Raw genomic sequence first — 18,901 nt, 5'->3', positions numbered from 1 at the left:
GATCATGGCATCTGATCCCATCACTTCCTGGGAAATAGATGGGGAAAAAGTGGAAACAGTGTCAGACTTTTTTTTTTTTTGGCTCCAAAAATCACTACAGATGTTGACTGCAGCCATGAAATTAAAAGACGCTTTCTCCTTAGAAGGAAAGTTATGAGCAACCTAGATGGCATATTCAAAAGCAGAGACATTACTTTGCCAACAAAGGTCCGTCTAGTCAAGGCTATGGTTTTTCCTGTGGTCATGTGTGGATGTGAGAGTTGGACTGTGAAGAAAGCTGGGCTGAAGAATTGATGCTTTTGAACTGTGGTGTTGGAGAAGACTCTTGAGAGTCCCTTGGACTGCAAGGAGACCCAACCAGTCCATTCTGAAGGAGATCAGCCCTGGGATTTCTTTGGAAGGAATGATGCTAAAGCTGAAACTCCAGTACTTTGGCCACCTCATGCGAAGAGTTGACTTATTGGAAAATACTCTGATACTGGGAGGGATTGGGGGCAGGAGGAGAAGGGGACAACAGAGGATGAGGTGGCTGGATGGCATCACTGACTTAATGGCCGTGAGTCTGAGTGAACTCCGGGAGTTGGTGATGGACAGGGAGGCCTGGCGTGCTGCTATTCATGGAGTCGCAAAGAGTCGGACACGACTGAGTGACTGAACTGAACTGAACTGAAAGCTCTCTGAGTGGGAAACGCATTGATTAAATATTCATAATAGGAAAATGAAAGATCTAATTCCAGCTATCTAACATTCCATTTTAAGAAAATGGAGGAGAAAAAAGAGCAAAGTAAAACCAAAGTAAATGTAAGGAAATTAAAGACAAGGTCAGAATCAACAAATTAGGAAACAAGCAGAAAATATATATAAAATAAATCAAGCCAAACCTTGTTCCAAGAATTTTTACAAATTGACAAACTTCTACCTAGATAGATCAAGAAATAAAACAGCAGAAACCACCAATATCATCAGTAATAAGGAGCTATCAACATAGACACTACAAACACTAAAAGAATAATAATGTTACTGTTAACAACTTTATGCCAAAAAATTCAACAACCTATGTCAAAAGAGCATATTCATGAAGAATATATGGTCAGAATAGATGCTTCATGTGATTTCTATTCTCTTAAATTTTTGAGACTTGTTTTGGGGTCCAGCATGTGATCTATCCTGGAGAATGTCTCATGTGCATTTGAGAAAAATATGTATTTGGGCTACTTTCAAATGGAGTGTTTTATATATATATATGTATATATATATATATATATATATATATATATATATATATATATATAGTATTTGGTAATATGTCATTTAAGGCCAGAGTTTCCTGATTGATTTTCTGCCTATTGATGTAAGTGGTCTGTTAATATTCCCTGTTAGTAATTTGTGCCTGTTAACATTTGCTTTATATATTTAGGTGTTTCTGTACTCTTGCCTGGAAAATCCCATGGATGGAGGAGCCTGGTGGGCTGCAGTCCATGGGGTCGCTGAGGGTCAGACACAACTGAGCGACTTCCCTTTCACTTTTCACTTTCATGCATTGGAGAAGGAAATGGCAACCCGCTCCAGTGTTCTTGCTTGGAGAATCCCAGGGATGGGGGAGCCTGGTGGGCTTCCGTCTATGGGGTCACACAGAGTCGGACACGACTGAAGTGACTTAGCAGCAGCAGCAGCATGCTGGGTGCATCTATATTTACAATTGTTATGTCTTTTTCTTGGATGGAGCCCATGATCTTTATGTAATGTCCATCTTAGTTTCTTATTACAATATTTGTTTAAAGTTTCTTTTGTCTGGTATAAGTATTGCTACCATTACACTTCTATTTTCAATGGAGTACCTTTTTTTATCCTTTCACTTTCAGTCTGTGTGTGTCTTTAGATCTGAAGTTAATCTCCTGTAGGCAGCATATGTTTGCTGGGTCTTGTGTTTGTTTTTTAAATTCATTCAGCCATTGTCTGTCTTGATTGGAGATTTAGTCTATTTACATTTAAAGTACTGATAGGTTTGTACTTATTGCCATTGTCTTAATTGTTCTTGCAGTTCTTTTTAGTTCTTTTCTTTCTCTTTTGTTTATTCTTTTGTGACTTGATGATTACATTTAGTTTCATGCTTGAATGCCCTTCTCTCTTTTTTGTATGTAGCCATTGCAGGTTTTTGCTTTGTACTTATCATGAGGTTCATAAATAGCTAACTATCAATCTATCTAATTACCTATCTATATCTGATTATTTTAATTTGATGATCTTTTCAATTTGAATAGTAACATTAACATGTTCTCATCTCACTCATGCTTTATACATTTGACCTCATATTTTATGCCTTTCTTGTTTTGTGAATCCTGTATCTACTTATTGTGGACATGAATGATCTTACTACATCTTTTAACCTTTCTAGTAACTTTATAAATAGTTTATGTACTACCTTTGTTGTATATTTACCATCACCAATGAGAGTTTTTTTCCTTTCATAATTTTCACATTTCTAGTTGTGGTTTTTTCCACTTAGAGTAGTCCCTTTAACATTTCCTGTGAAGCCACTTTGGTGGTGCTAAACTCAGCTTTTGCTTGTGTATAAAGCTATGTCTCCTTCACATATGAGTGAAATCCTTGATGGGTAGAATATTCTTGGTTATTGGTTTTTTCCTTTTGTCACTTTGTATATGTTGTGCCACTTCATTCTTGCCGCAGTTTCTACTAAAAATGTCAACAGATGTAACTGGTTGTTTTTCCCCTGCTGCTTTTAAGATTATTTTACTTTTGCCATTTTAGTTACAATGAGTCTTCGTGTGAATCTCTTTTGGTTGATCTTGTTCGAAACTCTCTGTGATTCCTGGACCTGGATGTATATTCTTTTCCCTGGTTAGGAAAGTTTTCAGCTCTTATGTCTTTAAATATGTCCTCTGCCCCTTTTTCTCTTCTCCTTCTGGAATCCTTGTAATGCGAATATTAGTATAGTTAAACTGTCCTCATTCTTTTAATATTTTTTTTCTGTTCAACTTTGATGACTTATACTTTATTTTCCAGTTCACTGATCCATTCCTCTATATAATCTCAACTGTGGTTGATTCCCTCTAATGGGATTTAAAAAAAATCATTTTTTGTATTCTTCAGTTTTGTTTGTTCTTTATATATTCTAATATTTTTGTTAAACTTCCCACTGTGTTCATTCTTTCTTATCATTTCTTTTATCATCTTTGTGATCATTACCTTGAACTCTTTATTTTTATTTTCTATGTTTTCCATTTCACTGTAGTATAATTGACATGTAACATTAGTTTCAAGTGTACAATATACTGATTTGATATTTGTATGTATTGTGAGAGTTGGACTATAAAGAAAGCTGAGTGTTGAAGAATTGATGCTTTTGAACTGTGGTGTTGAAGAAGACTCTTGGAGAATCCCTTGAACTGTAAGGAGATCCAACCAGTCAATCCTAAAGGAAATCAGTCCTGAATATTCATTGGAAGGACTGATGTTGAAGCTGAAACTCCAATACTTTGGCCACCTGATGTGAAGAACTGACTCATTGGAAAAGACCCTGATTATGGGGAAGATTGAAGGTGGGAAGAGAAGGGGACAACAGAGGATGAGATGCTTGGATGGCATCACCGACTCAATGGACATGGGTTTGAGTAAACTCCAGGAGTTGGTGATGGACAGGGAGGCCTGGCATGCTGCAGTCCATGGGGTCGCAAAGAGCTGGACATGACTGAGTGACTGAACTGAACTTTGAAATCATCACCCACTGCTCTTTTAACCATTCTCCATAGTTCCTCCATTTCCAGAATAATATAATTTGAATCGTACCATATATAGCTTTTCAGTTTGGCTTCTTTCACTTAGTAATATGCATTTAAAATTTCTTCCAGAGCATAAAGAATCCACCTGCCAATGCAAGAGTTGCAGGTTTGATCCATGGGTTGAGACTATCCCCTGGAAGAGGAAATGGCAACCCACTCCAATATTCTTGCCTGAAAAATCCCATGACAGAGGAGCCTGCCAGGCTACAGTCCATGGGGTCACAAAGAGTCAGACATGATATGAGTGACTATTCACACATGCATGCATGCATGCTTGCCATGGCTCTTCATGCTTGATTTCTTTTCAACACTGAATAATATTCTATTGCCTGAATGCACTGCAGTTGATTTATCTATCTATTTAAGGATATCTTGATTGTTTCCAAGTTTGGGTAGTTATGAACAAAATGCTATATGCATCCATGTGCTAAGTTTTTTTGATGGCCATTACTTTTCAGATCCTCTGAATAAGTACTAAGGAGTGTGATTATTGAATCATGTGGTAAGAGTATGTTTAGTTATGTAAGGATTTGCCAAACTGTCTTTCAGAGTGACTGTGGCATGTTGAATTCTCATCGGTAATGTATAAGAATTACTATTACTCCACATGCTAGAAGAACTTGGTATTGGTGTTTTAGATTTTGGCCATTCTAATAGGTATGTAGTTGTGTCTCTGTTATTTTAATTTTAATTTCACTGTTGCCATATGATGTCGCACATATTTTTATGTTTGTTTACCATCTGTATATCTTCTTTGATGAGGTATCTGTTAATAACTTTGGCCTATTTTCCAATCAGGTTGTTTGTATTCTTTAAAAAAAAAAAAAAACTTATTGGAGTAGGGTTGATTTACAATTTTGAGTTAGTTTCTTCTATATAGCAAAATGAATCAGTTAGTTATATGTATACATATATACACTTGTTTTTAGATACTGTTTCAATATATGTCATTACAGATTATTTAGTAGAGTTGCCTGTGCTATCCAGTAGGTCCTTATTAGTTATCTATTTAATATGTTGAGCTCTCTATTGAGTAGATTGCTTGCTGCTACTGCTGCTGCTAAGTCGAGTCAGTCGTGTCCGACTCTGTGTGATCCCATAGACGGCAGCCCACCAGGGTCCCCCATCCCTGGGATTCTCCAGGCAAGAACACTGGAGTGGATTGCCATTTCCTTCTCCAATGCATGAAAGTGAAAAGTGAAAGTGAAGTCGCTCAGTCGTGTCTGACTCTTAGTGACCCGAGGGACTGCAGCCCACCAGGCTCCTCCGTCCATGGGATTTTCCAGGCAAGAGTACTGGAGTGGGTCGCCAGTATGTCCATTTAATTCTTCTGAGGTTTTATCTTGTTCCTTTATTCTGTTTAGATGGGAATGTATTTTTCTGTCTTTTCATTTTGCCTAATTCTTTCTGTTTATTTCTATATATTAAGTAGGTCAGATACATTTCCTGATCTTGGTGGAATGCCTTGTGTAAGAGACGTCCTACAGGGCCCAGCATCAGGGGACCAGAGCTATATGCTCTAGGGTCCCTCAATATAGGGTGTGTTGGCCATTCTGTTTTGATGAGGCCAACTTCTGTGGGAATGCTGGCAGGTGGGCCTGGCCCCTGGCCTGGTTGGGTACCAGGTCTTGCCTTATGTGGTGGTTGCTGACCTACTGATGGGTCAATCTGGGTCTGAGGATCCCCTGAGCTAGTTCTGGTGCATTGTTGAGTAAGGCCATGTCCTGGTGCAGCTAACTGCAGGACTGGTGGGCCCTGTGTTTGGTGTATGCCTGCTAGTAGGTGGGTAAGCCCCCAGCACTAATAGGCTAGAAAGAGGACTCAAAAATGGTAGTTGTGAGCACCAGTATCCTCATGGTAGAATAAACTTCCAAGAATGACTCCTACCAGCATCTGTGTCCCGAGGGGCAGTCTAAGTTGTCTCCTACAATGGAAAAGCTCTCTAAGGTCAGCAAATGGGTCTGACTCAGGCTCTTTACAAATGACTCCTTCTTCACTGGGACTCAGAGCATGTGAGATTTTGTGTGCACTTTTTGAGATTGGAGTCTCTCTTTCCTATAGCCCTTTGGCTCTGCTACATGCAAGCCCCATTGGACTTCAATGCTGGATGTTTGGGGAGCTGGTCTTTCTGGTGCAGGATCCTGAATGGGGGAGCCCAATGTGAGGCTTGGACTCCTCACTTCTTGGGGATTACTTGGAGGATAATCACTTCTGAATTCATGATTATCCTCCCATTTGTGAGTTGCCATCCTGGGGTGTGTGTTTTACTGTGACTGTACTACTGTACTGTGCTGTGACTGTACTACTCTTACCCATCTTGCAGTTCCTTTATATCTTTAGTTGCGGAAAATATTTTCTATTAGTTGTCAGGTTGTTCTCATAGATAGTTGCCCTGTGAATAGTTGTAATTATGGTGTGCCCATGGGAAGAGGTGATCTCAGAGTCTTCCTACTCCACCATCTTGGCCATATCCCATTTATGAACAACTAATTTTAAACAAAAGTGCCAAATAATTCAATACGGAAAGGAACATCTTTTCAACAAATGTTGCTGAATCAACTGGATATATGTATGAAAAATAAAAAGAGTGCTACAATTAATTTTACCATTTTGTAGTTTCATTCCTTTATCTGCTTAGCAGTCTCTTTAGAGATGCTGTTTTCATTGCTAAATTGGTAACTTGTCACTTCTATTCTCTCTGTCCTCCTCTTTCTTCTTTTCTATTTATTAGTCTCCATTAGCACGCAAATTTTGTTAGTCTTTTCTCTCAATTGAATATTTTTTCTATTTTATCATTTTCTTCTTCCTTTGGGTTAACTTGTTATTTTTTACCTTCTGAAAACGAATGCTTAGCTTTCTTTTCATGCTTTATATTTTCAAATATGATATTTAATGCCATAAATTTCATTTGCATAGATTTAACTACATTCTTCCAAGTTATTATATGTATTTTGATTGTATTTTATTCATTCAAAGCTTATTTTTAATTTGATTTCTTCAATCATGCTCTTTTTTTCTTAAGTAGCCAATTTCCCTAGCCAATCCCCAATTGTGGATATATCTTATTGTCCTTGCAGTTCTATGGATGATTTGTATATATTTGAGGCTGTGTTACTAAGCATATAGAAATTTAGAATTATTAACTGTTCATGAGGGATAGAAAGTTAGAAACTTTCATTTTTTTCCCTATCCTTTAACTTTCAACTTTTCTTATCTTATATTTTAAATATGTCTTTGGAAGACAGCATGTATTTGGGTATAAAACTCATATTTTTAGTCCAGTCTGACAATATTTAGCCTTTTAATAATATATTTATTCTATTACTCTTGCTGCTGCCACTAAGTCACCTCAGTCATGTCCGACTCTGTGCGACCCCATGGATGGCAGCCCACCAGGCTCCCCCGTCCCTGGGATTCTCCAGGCAAGAACACTGGAGTGGGTTGCCGTTTCCTTCTCCAGTGCATGAAAGTGAAAAGTGAAAGTGAAGTCGCTCAGTCGTGCCTGACTCTATTACTCTTAATGACTATATTAATACATTTGAGTTTAAATCTGCTATCTTTTTATTAGTCTGACCTTGTATACTTTTATTTTCAATCTTTTTTTCTTCTTTATCTGAGTTGATTAAGGATTATGTAGAATTTGATTTCCCATTTTTTGGCAATTAATATTCTCTTTTAGTGGTTTACTCAAGAAATGACAACTTACATTCTTAACTCATCAAAAGGCAAATGTTACCTGTTACTTTTACACTCTTCAACTCTAGTTTCTTTAAACAAAATTACTCTACTATATCTGGTATCTATAGATTCTCCTTATTGCATGTTTGTGGTATATTTAAATCTGTTTTGGTTATTTATTCTCTCATTCATGTTACTTCACTACTTGTACTCTTGACTACTTGATCTTAATCTGTGGAACTCCTGAGAGGCTACATTTGGGGTGTTTTCTTGCAGGAACTGCTTCTGTTTGCCTCTACTGGATGCCAGGGGATAATTTTCAGCCTGTTTCAAGGCTCTCAGTTCAGGGTGAGAATCATTGGTTTCAACCTACAACATTGCTGCTGCTCACATTTCAGTACAATGGTTTTAGTGCCTGGTTGGCCTCTGTGCTAAGTCACTTCAGTTGTATCCAACTCTTGGTGACCCTATGAGCTGTAGCCCACCAGGATCCTCTGTCCAGGGGATTCTCAACCAAGAATACTAGAGTGGGTTGCCATGCCTTCTTCGAGGGGATCTTCTTGACCCAGGGATCAAACTCGCAGCTCTTTACATCTACTGCATTGGCAGATGGGTTCTTTACCACTAGTGCCACCTGGAAAACCCTGGTTGGCATCCAGCTCAAGGCAATTTCATCCTTCCTTGCCATTCATATCTGCAGCTCCCAGCTAGCTGCACTAAACATTTTATTGGAAAAGGAGATTCTTTGGAAAACATTACATTGTCTCACTAATCCAGTAAAGCCTTTAAAGTGTACTTTATCCAATATCTATTTATTTGACTGCAGAAGGGAGCTTAAGACCTCTTAGTCCCCCATTTGGAAGGAATTCAGTTCAGTTCAGTTCAGTCGTCTAGTCGTGTCCGACTCTGCGACCCCATGAATCGCAGCATGCCAGGCCTCCCTGTCCATTACCAACTCCCGGAGTTCACCCAGACTCACGTCCATCAAGTCGGTGATGCCATCCAGCCATCTCATCCTCTGTTGTCCCCTTCTTCTCCTGCCCCCAATCCCTCCCAGTATCAGAGTCTTTTCCAATGAGTCAACTCTTCACATGAGGTGGCCAAAGTACTGGAGTTTCGGCTTTAGCATCATTCCTTCCAAAGAAATCCCAGGGCTGATCTCCTTCAGAATGGACTGGTTGGATCTCTTTGCAGTCCAAGGGACTCTCAAGAGTCTTCTCCAACACCACAGTTCAAAAGCATTTTTTCTTCGGCGCTCAGCTTTCTTCACAGTCCAACTCTCACATCCATACATGACCACAGGAAAAACCATAGCCTTGACTAGGCGGACCTTTGTTGGCAAAGTAATGTCTGTTTTTGAATACGCTATCTAGGTTGCTCATAAGTTTCCTTCCAAGGAGTAAGCGTCTTTTAATTTCATGGGTGCAGTCACCATCTACAGTGATTTTGGAGCCCCCCCCCAAAATAAAGTCTGACACTGTTTCCACTGTTTCCCCATCTATTTCCCATGAAGTGATGGGACCAGATGCCATGATCTTCATTTTCTGAATGTTGAACTTTAAGCCAACTTTTTCACTCTCCACTTTCACTTTCATCAAGAGGCTTTTTTAGTGTCACTGATTTGTTGTTATTTGTCTAATTTCAGTGGGGCAGGGATATCAGGTTATTACTGAACCAGTTGTTTTGCAACCTGTCACTGCAACAGAAGGATAATATATTTCATATTGTGAGGGATTTACATCATATTACACAATCATCTTTTCACTATATAAATTGATGGAGGAGACAAGTGATGTATATAGTCTTCAACTATACATAAACTTTAGTTTGCTGAAGTGTAAAATATATATTTGTAAATTTAAATTTGATAGAATTAATTATTACAGTTATTTCATTCGTAATTTTATAAAGGAATTACTGGCTTTTTGTATTCTCATATTTTGACTTTCTCAATTAAGAGATCAGTTAGTCATAAATGAATTATTAGATGCCATGTTCAAGTATTCTGAAAATTTTCCTTTATTTTGTCTGACACTGTTGCCACAGACCATTGTGGAGTAATTATATGACACTAAATCTATAAATAGATAGTTGTCTTTAGGCATACATTAAGGTGTACACCAAATACAGTATGTATGTATGTGTATGTATATATACCATGTCTATTTCATATCTAGCAAAAGTTTTAATCTGGCTTAGACCTTTAAATTTTCTTTCAGTCAATAGCATATAAAGATAATTTTTCCATTACATTGTTTTCTTTTTCAAATTAAAATTTTTGTTTATTTTAGTAAAAGTTGTATTACTATAAATCAGTGATTATTAACAAGGGGCAATTTTGTAGTGACATTTTTGGCACTGTCTGAAGATGTTTTGGTTGTCATACTGGGTCAGAGAAGGTACAACAGGCATCAACTGGGTAGAGACCAGGAATACTGTTAAACATTCATCAATGAACAGGACAGATCCTGAAACAAAGAATGATCTTGTTCCTAACATCTCTTTAGGCTGATATCAAGAAACCATGCTCTAAATAGGCTTATATTATGATTTAGTTGATATAGCAATCTTGATTGATCATGTGATTGAAGACCCAATATTTTTGCTCCACAGTTTTTGTATGAAGCCTAACAAAGAGTTGTACATATGGATGGGAAAGTTATAAACATATTTAGACATAGTCAAGCTGATAATTTCAATATTTTAAATTATGCAGCATGATGACATCACAGTGAAAAGACCACATTTGAGAGGTACTAGGTAGATATGTCACCCCTGTGTCTGGTTCCCTGTTGGTGTTTCCTGTCCAGGATCTGTCATGGACAGCAGAGGATCCCATCTTTGGCTGGGACAAAGCAGGTAGACTGAGCAGAACGGCTCCTGCACTTATATCTCCTTCATCCAATTCTTTTTCCTACCTTTTTCTGTAAAGAATTTTCAGAATCTGTCTAGTACTATGAAAAGAGTCACATGCTTCACTTAAATAGACTTTTCTTTAAGTTATAAAAACCATGAATTTTCTTTTTAGTTTTCTAAAACTCTGTGAGGTTTAAACTTTAAAAAGAAATTTGAAATGCAACTTACTAGAAAGACATTCTATATGGAGAGATATTTCATTATATACAGGTGAACAGTACTCCCAGAGAGCAATCTTTTTTAAAACGTTTTTTATTTTTTTAATGATTGTGTTGTTTTTAGCAATTAATATCTGTTGAGCTGAATATATCAATATGTTTATCTGACCTGCATTGTTTTTTCTTCTTTTGCATCTCTGTTTTTTAAAATTGGAGGATAATAGCTTTACATTATTGTGTTGGATTCTGCCATCAACAATTCAAATCAACCATTATATATATATATATATATATATATATATATATATATATATATATATATATCCCCTCACTCTTTAGCTTCCTTCCCAACGTGCCCCCATCCAACTTATCTAGTCTGTCACAGACCTGGCTGAGCTTTGTGTTACATAGCAATTTCCCACTAGCTATCTATTTTTACACATGGTAGTGTATGTATATCAATACTAATTTCTCAATTCTTGCCATGCTCTCTTTCTCCTTCTGTGTCTGCAAGTCTGTTCTCCATGTCTGTCTCTATTCCTGCCCTAAAATAGATTCATCACTAACATTTTTCTAGATTCCGTATATATTTAATATACAATATTTGTGTTTCTCTTTCTGACTTACTTTATTCTCTATAACTGGTTCTACATTCATCCACCTCAGTTCAACTAATTAGCACTCCTTCCTTTTCATGGTTGAGTAATATTCCAGCCTATTTTAACACAACTTCTTTATCCACTTCTCTGTCAATGGACATATAGGTTGCTCCCATGTCCTGGATACTGTAAATAGTGCTGCAATGAACATTGGGGTACATACGTCTTTTTGAATTCTGATCTTGTCAGGGTATATGCCCAGTAGTGTAATTGCTGCATTATATGTGATTCACTGGTGGCTCAGATGATAAAGAGTCTGCCTACAATGTGGGAGACCTGAGTTAAATCTCTGGATTGAGAGGATCCCTTGGAGAAGGAAATGGCAACCCACTCCAGTGTTCTTGCCTGGAAAATCCCATGACTAGAGGAGGCTGGTGGGCCACAGTCCATAAGGTCACAAAGAGTTGGACACGACTGAGTGACTTCACTTTCATGGTAGTTTCTTTCCTGGTTCTTTAAGTAATATCCATTCTCTTCTCCATTGTGGCAACCTCACTTCCCACCAACAGTGCATAGAGTTCCCTTTTCTCCACAAAGCCTCCAGTATTTATTGTTTGTAGATTTTTTAATGATGGTCATTCTGACTGGTGTAAGGTGATACCTCATTGTAGTTTTGATTTGAGTATCTCTAATAATGAGCAACACATCTTTTCAGGTTTTTGTAGGCCATCTGTATGTCTTCATTGGAGAAAAGTTTTGCCCCCCTTTTTTTTTTTTTTAGATTTGTATGTTCTGCCCATTTTTCATTGAGTTGTTTGTTTATCTGCATAAGCCACTTCTGTATTTTGGAGATTAATACTTTGTCAGTTGTTTTATTTGAAAATATTTTCTCAAAATCTGAGTGTTGTCTTTTCAGTTTTTTATAGTTTTCTTTGCTGTGAAAAATCTTTGGGCCTCATTTGTTTATTTTTGTTTTTATTTCTATTACTCTAGGAGGTGGATCAAAGAGGATGATGATGCAATTAATGTCAAAGAGTGTTCTGCCTATGTTTCCCAGTAAGAGTTTTAGTTTTATAGTTTCTGGCATTACATTTAAGTCTTTAATACATTTTGAGTTTATTTTTTAATATGGTGTTAGGAAGTATTCTAATTTCATTCTTTTACCAGTAGCTGTTCAGTTTTACCAGCGCCATTTATTGAAAAGGCTGTCTTTTCTCCATCATATATAATTGCTTGTAGTAGTCTCTTATGATCCTTTTCATTTCTGCATTATCTGTTGTAACCTCTCCCTTTTCACTTCTAATTTTATTGATTTGTGTAGTCCTTTTTTTCTTGATGATTCTGACTAATGGTTTGTCAGTTTTATCTTCTCAAAGAACTAGGCTTTAGCTTTATTGATCTTTATTACTTTTTCATTTATTTCACATACATTTCATATATTTCATTTATTTTTGCTCTAATCTTTGATTTCTTTCCTTCCACTAACTTTGGGCTTTGTTGTTGTTGTTCTTCTTCTTTTTCTAGTTGCTTTAAGTGTAAGGTTGTTTATTTGATTTTTTCTTGTTCCTTGAGTTAGGTTTATATTGGTGTGAACTTCCCTCTTAGCACTGCTTTTGCTTCATCCCATAGGTTATAGATTGTCATGTGTTCCCTGTCATTTGTTTATAGATTATTTTTTTACTTTCCTGTTTGATTTCTTCAATGACCTCTTGGTTAGTTAGGAGTGTATTGGGTGGTCTTCATGTGTTTGTGTTCCCGTTAATTTATATTTAATCTCTTAGTGTTGTTGTCATAAAAATGCTTGGTATTTTGTATATTTCATTTATTTCTGCTCCGATCTTTGATTTCTTTCCTTCCACTACCTTTTAGTTTTGTTGTTGTTGTTGCTCTTCTCCTTTTTTTAGTTGCTTTAGGTGTAAGGTTATTTATTTGATCTTTTCTTGTTCCTTGAGTTAGGTTTGTATTGCTATGAACTTACCTCTTAGCACTGCTTTTGCTTCATCCCATAAGTTATAGATTGTCATGCTTTCCCTGTCATTTGTTTATAGATATTGTTTTATTTTCTGTTTGATTTCTTCAGTGACCTCTTGGTTAGTTAGGAGTGTATTGAGTAGCCTTCATGTGTTTGTCTTCCTGTTAATTGATATTTAATCTTACAGTTTTGTGGTCAGAAAAAAATGTTTGATATGACTTCAATGTTCTTAAATTTATAGTTGATTTATGACCCAAGATGTGATATATCCTGGAGAATCTCCCATGTGCACTTGAAAAAAAGTGTATTCTGCTTCTTTTGATGGAGTGTCCTGAAAATATCAATAGGTTGATTTGGTCTAATGGGTCATTTAAGGCTTGCATTTCCTTATTAACTTTTCCTCTGGATGATCTGACCATTGATGTGAGTGGAGTGTTAAAGTCCCCTACTATTACTGTGGTACTGTTGATTTCCCTTTTCATAACTGTTAGCTTTTGCCTTATGTATTGAGGTGCTTCTATGTTGGGTGCACATATATTTATAATTGCTATATCTTCTTCTTGGATTGAATCCTTGATCATTATGTAGTGTTCTTCTTTGTCTTTTGTAATAGTCTTTATTTTAAAGTTTATTTTATCTGATATGAGTTATAGTACTCCAATTATCTTTTGATTCCCATTTGCATGGAATAACTTTTTCCAGGCTCACTTTCAGTCTGTAGGTGTCCCTAGGTTGAAGTTAATTTCTTGTAGACAGCATACATCTAGGTCTTGCTTTTTGTATCCATTCAGCCAGTCTATGTCTTTTTGTTGGAGTGTTTAATCCATTAACATTTAAGGTAACTATTAATATGTCCAATCTTATTACCATTTACTTTATTGTTTTGGGTTTGCATTTGTAGGTGTTTTTCTTCTCTTGTGTTCTCTGCCTAAAGAAGTTCCTTTAGCAATTATTGTAAAGCTGGTTTGCTGGTGCTGAATTTTCTTAACTTTTGCTAATGTGTACAGCTTTTGATTTCTCCATTGAATCTGAACAAGATCCTTGCTTTGTAGTGTAATCTTAGTTGTAGTTTTTTTTTTTTTTTTCCTTTCAGCACTTTAAGTATAGCCTGTCACTTCCTTCTGGCCTACAAATTTTCACTGAAAGATCAGCTGTTAACCTTATGGGAGTTCCTTTGTATGTTGTTGCTTTTCCCTTGCTGCTTTTGATATTTTTGTGTGTTTGTGTTTAATTTTTGTTTGTGCTTAATATGTGTCTTGGTGTGTTTCTCTTTGAGTTTGCCTGTATGGGACTGTTTTTGGATTACTGGACTTGGGTGGCTATTTCCTTTCCCATGTTAGAGAAGTTCTTGACTATTGTCTCCTCAAATATTTTCTTATGCCCTTTATTTTTCTCTTCTTTCTCTGGGACTCCTGTAATTCAAATGTTGGTGCACTTAAAGTTGTTTCAGTGCTTTCTAAGACTGTTGTCATTTCTTCTCATCCTTTCTTTTTCTTTTTTATTCTACTGTGCTTCAGTTATTTCTACTATTCTATCTTCCAGCTCACTTATCTATTCTTCTGCCTCAGTTATTCTGCTATTAGTTTTCTCTAGTGTATTTTTTATTTCAGTTACTGTGTTGTTCATTGCTGATTGTTCATTATTTCTAGGTCCTTTTTAAACATTTCCTGTATCTTTTCCATCCATGCATCAATTCTACTTATCTGTGCCTCCATTCTGAGATTTTGGATCATTTTTACTATCATTACTCTGAATTTTTTTCAGGTAGACTGCCTATTTCCTCTTCATTTGTTTGGTCTTGTGGATTTTTAATTTGCTGCTTCATCTGCTGCAAGTTTTCTGTCTTCTAATTTTGTTTAACTTATTGTGTTTGGGGTCTCCTTTCAACAGGATGTAAGATTGTAGTTCCTCTTACTTGTGGAGTCTTCCCTTAATGGGTGGGGTTGGATCAGTGCCTTGAATAGATTCCTGGTGGGTGAAACTGGTGCCTATGTTCTGATTGGTGAAACTGGATCTGTTCCCTCTAATGGGCAGTGGTGCATCCAGTGTTTTTTTTTTTTTTTCTGTAGGGGAGGTGGTGTCTGTGAGCTTAGTATAGCTTCAAGCTATACTGTTTGCTATTGGGTGGGGTTGTGTTCCTTTTTTCTAGTTGTTTGGCATGAGGTGTCCAGCACTGGAACTTTCTGGCTGTTGGGTGTAGCCAGGTCTTAGTGTTGGGATGAGACCTTTGGAAGAACTTTCTCTAGTTAATATTCCATGGGGTCAGGAGTTCTCTTGTGGTCCAACATCCTGGATTCAGGTCTCTCACCTTAAAAGTTCAAGTCCAACCCATTGCTGGAGCACCAAGGCTCCACGAACTACTTGGCACAGAAGATAAAGAAAAAGAAAAAAATCAATCAAACAAGAAAATAACATGTAGACAGAACCACAAGAAATATAGTAAACTAAACAAAACTAAACAAAAACACACAAAGAAATGCACACTCAAACTCACAAAAAGAAGAGGAAAGAAAAAAAAGGAAACAAAAAAGAAGAGAGCTATTGAACCAAAAAAGAAACCCATAAATGTAAAACACTGAAAGATAAATTAGCAAAAACATAGCACCAAGATGAAATCAAATGTGGAGAGTAAACTTAAAAAAAGGCAAATAAAGCATGAAACATATACACCAATAAAACAAAAGAAAAAATGTAAAAACAAAACAGAGAAGAAAACAAGAGAAAAATACAACAAGGAAGTAAAGTAAAAATAGAGAAATATAAAATATAGTTAAAAATAAGATTAAAAACAAAGTAAAACAAAGAAAAAGATAAAAACATAGAAAAAATGCAATATAATGAAAAAGTACAGTAGAAATAGGGGAAAAATAAAATACATTTATTTAAAAATAATGTGCAAGAAAATAAAAAAATAGAAAGTAAAAAGTAAAAAACAATAATTAAAAAATCAACAATAAAAAACAAAATGAAAAAAATTACATATATACATAGAGAGATAAAGAGTGGTAGTAAGAAGACAATTTTCCTGTGGCCTCAGCTGTCAGTTTCCTTGCCCCCACAGTGAGGCTCCAGCCAATCTATCTTCTCAGGACGTCCTCCAATATTTCTAGGAACATCTCTAGACCTGCTGTGGGCACTGTGGGGCCAGCTCAGATTCTGATTTGGCATTATTTTACCTTGTACTTGCTTCCAAAGTTCACAGTTGCCCCTGAATTCCACAGCTTCAAATATGGGAACACTCATTGTCTACTGAGATATTCCACAGATGCAGAGTTTACCAAGACAATTGCAAGGATTTACTCCACTACTCTTGTCACTGCATGAGCAAATTCCCTTCATCTTGTTTGGTCACACAGCTCCTGGTGCTCAGCTTTGCTTTTGTCCAAGTTCTGTTTGTCCTACTGTTTGTAGGCCGCCCTCCATTGTCTGTTCCCTGTCCGGACAAAAGGGGCAAAAGCAGCGGCTGAGGCTGATTAGGGCTCACTTGCTCACTCACGCCAGGGGAGGGAGGGAAACAGCAGACACAATTGGGAAGTGTTGGTAGTGCCTGTGGTGGCAGAAGCCTGAGGCAAACTGCATTCTCCCAGGGAAGTTGGCTCCAGGTCATGGGTCCCTTGGCAGTGCCAAGCTGCACAAGCTCCCTGGAAGGTATGGGCAGTGACCTGTGCTTGCTCACAGCTCAGTGGCAATGGCGGTGCCTGAAACACTCACTTCTAGGGTCAGAGATAACAGTTGCAGTTTGTACTGCCACTGGCACTTGTCTCTGGCACTTGCAGAGGTGTGGTCCTGTCATCTGTGACCTCGTGAAATTTGAGGGTCCCTGAGATAATGATCTCTTGCCTTTGTGGCAGGCCCAGGCTTTTTCCTTGACTTCCCCAGCTATGTAGTACTAGCCCCCTCAGACTGTCTTCGTGGTAGGCAACCCCAGTTCTATCCCTGGGATCTGACCTCTGAAGCCTGAGCCCTGGCACCAAGCCCCCACCTGCCCTGTGTACATGCAGACAACATCTCAAACTAGTGGGAACTGGCCAGCACTGACCTCTGTGCAGAGTTCTCTCCCTTTTCCCTCTGCACACCGATTGCTGTGCTCACCTCTGAGGCTCCAAAGCTCTCCTATGTGCCTGCCCATGAAGGTTTCCAAGTGTTCAGAAACTTTTCCTCCTTCATAGCTCCCTCCCAGAGGCACAGGTCCCATCTGGATTCCTTTGTCTCTTTTCTCATTTCTTTCACCCTACCTGTTTTGTGGAGATAAGTTGTCCTTATTGAAAGTCCGAGGTCTTCTGCCAGCTCTCAGTTGGTGTTCAGTAAGAGGTGTTCCACAAGCAGGTGTATTTTTGATGTATTTGTGGGGAGAAAGGTGATATTCGTGTCTTACTACTCTGCCCTCTTGAAGGTCTTCCCCACAGTGGTCTTAAAAAGAAATGGCTTTCTATCCAAATTTAAATTTAACATGGACTCTAATACAAATTAATGTTTGTATTAATGCGAACTGGCAGAAGTTCCTCCCAGTGCCACTCTGCTCTCATCTTGAAGAATCTTCAGTATCCATATGAGAGTAACTTATTTAGACTGTGTCTTTGATCTTTTATAAGCAATGAGAGCCCATGTTCACTTACTTTCATTTTAAAGATATGTTTTTAAGCCTTTGCATTTCTTCTCAGTTTAAAACTGATTCTCATCATACATTTATTTCTTCTAGGCATTGGCACATCTCCACTTAATAGAATATGTTGGAGAACAGACTGCTTTGCTAATAAAGGTACATTGAATACTGAAATATAATGTGCTCCAGCCACCATTCCTTTGATTTTTGTAGAAAAAGAAAAAAAATATTAGAATAGATCTCATTCATTATGTAAAAAATGTAACAGGGAACCTGTTTTAGCCTATGTAGGCTAGAGATGAAAAGAGACTTTTTTCAAGGAATATATAATTACAGATGCTCACAATTTTTCTATTAGCCTTTAGTTGAAACCTTTCTAGGAAGGAGAACAATTGAAACAGTAGTCTGAGTAAGTGATGCACAGAGTTCTTAACCCAAGGATTTTGCCAGGAAGTGAGGTCAGTGTGCCTAGTGTGGCATCTGGTGTCCCATCAGGTCATCAGGAACAGGGACACTCTGCTTTCCGCACTCCCCTCACCCCACACTGATCCAAGGGTTAGTTGGTTTGAGCATGGTTTGGAGTTACTACTCTGAATTACTCATAGACTCTGTCCCAGGCTCCTGGTAGGTGTTGGAAAAGTCCAGATAGTGCTGTTTGTACACCAGAGTCGCCTTTGGTTTCCTGTGTGGAAGAGGAAGGAACAGGAGCCCTGTTATCTCTTTGGAGTCCCCCGTGTCCTACCAACAAATCCTCAGTGTGTGTGTGTATGATTTTTGCAGCTATGGTAAACAGTCCTACTTTTATCTGCTGCTTTCAGATGGTCCCCGAAGATCAGCGCCTTACAGCTGCCATCATCCTGGTGGTCTGGGTCTCAGGCATCACATCCTCCCTGATTGACAACATCCCATTCACTGCTACTATGGTGAGTCAAAGTATCTTCCATGTGATGAGGACCCAGATTTCACTTTCACACAACCTGGGCTCACCCTTCCTTTCAAAAAAAGCTGAGAGTGAGCCCTGTCCCTAGGCTGTGCTCACAGGTTTAGGGGACAGATGTGATGAATCCCAAACAGCAGCTGGGAGCTAAGGCCTTATAGCTGCTGTGGGTAGTGAATCCCAGGATGGCTGGTTTTTTTAGGGTCAGTCTGACTGGGAGTTGCCACCTCTCATGGAA

At 37.8% G+C, this 18,901-nt stretch overlaps 1 protein-coding gene across 3 annotated transcripts in view; it reads left to right on the top strand.

Moving 5' to 3' along the window:
- The window catches only part of OCA2 (OCA2 melanosomal transmembrane protein), a 285,968-nt gene that overhangs the window by 225,044 nt on the left and 42,023 nt on the right, over positions 1-18,901 (top strand). For all 3 annotated transcript variants that reach the window (XM_027554353.1, XM_027554352.1, XM_027554354.1), the window contains 2 exons: positions 17,823-17,882; positions 18,545-18,649. In XM_027554353.1, coding sequence (XP_027410154.1) covers positions 17,823-17,882; positions 18,545-18,649 — 165 coding nt within the window. The remainder of the gene's footprint in view (positions 1-17,822; positions 17,883-18,544; positions 18,650-18,901) is intronic.

This window comes from Bos indicus x Bos taurus, chromosome 2 (genome assembly GCF_003369695.1).
Source record: "Bos indicus x Bos taurus breed Angus x Brahman F1 hybrid chromosome 2, Bos_hybrid_MaternalHap_v2.0, whole genome shotgun sequence".
Taxonomy (NCBI): Eukaryota; Metazoa; Chordata; class Mammalia; order Artiodactyla; family Bovidae; genus Bos; species Bos indicus x Bos taurus.
The sequence above is the reverse complement of the archived record's forward strand: the minus strand, read 5'-3'. Positions and strand labels throughout refer to the sequence as shown.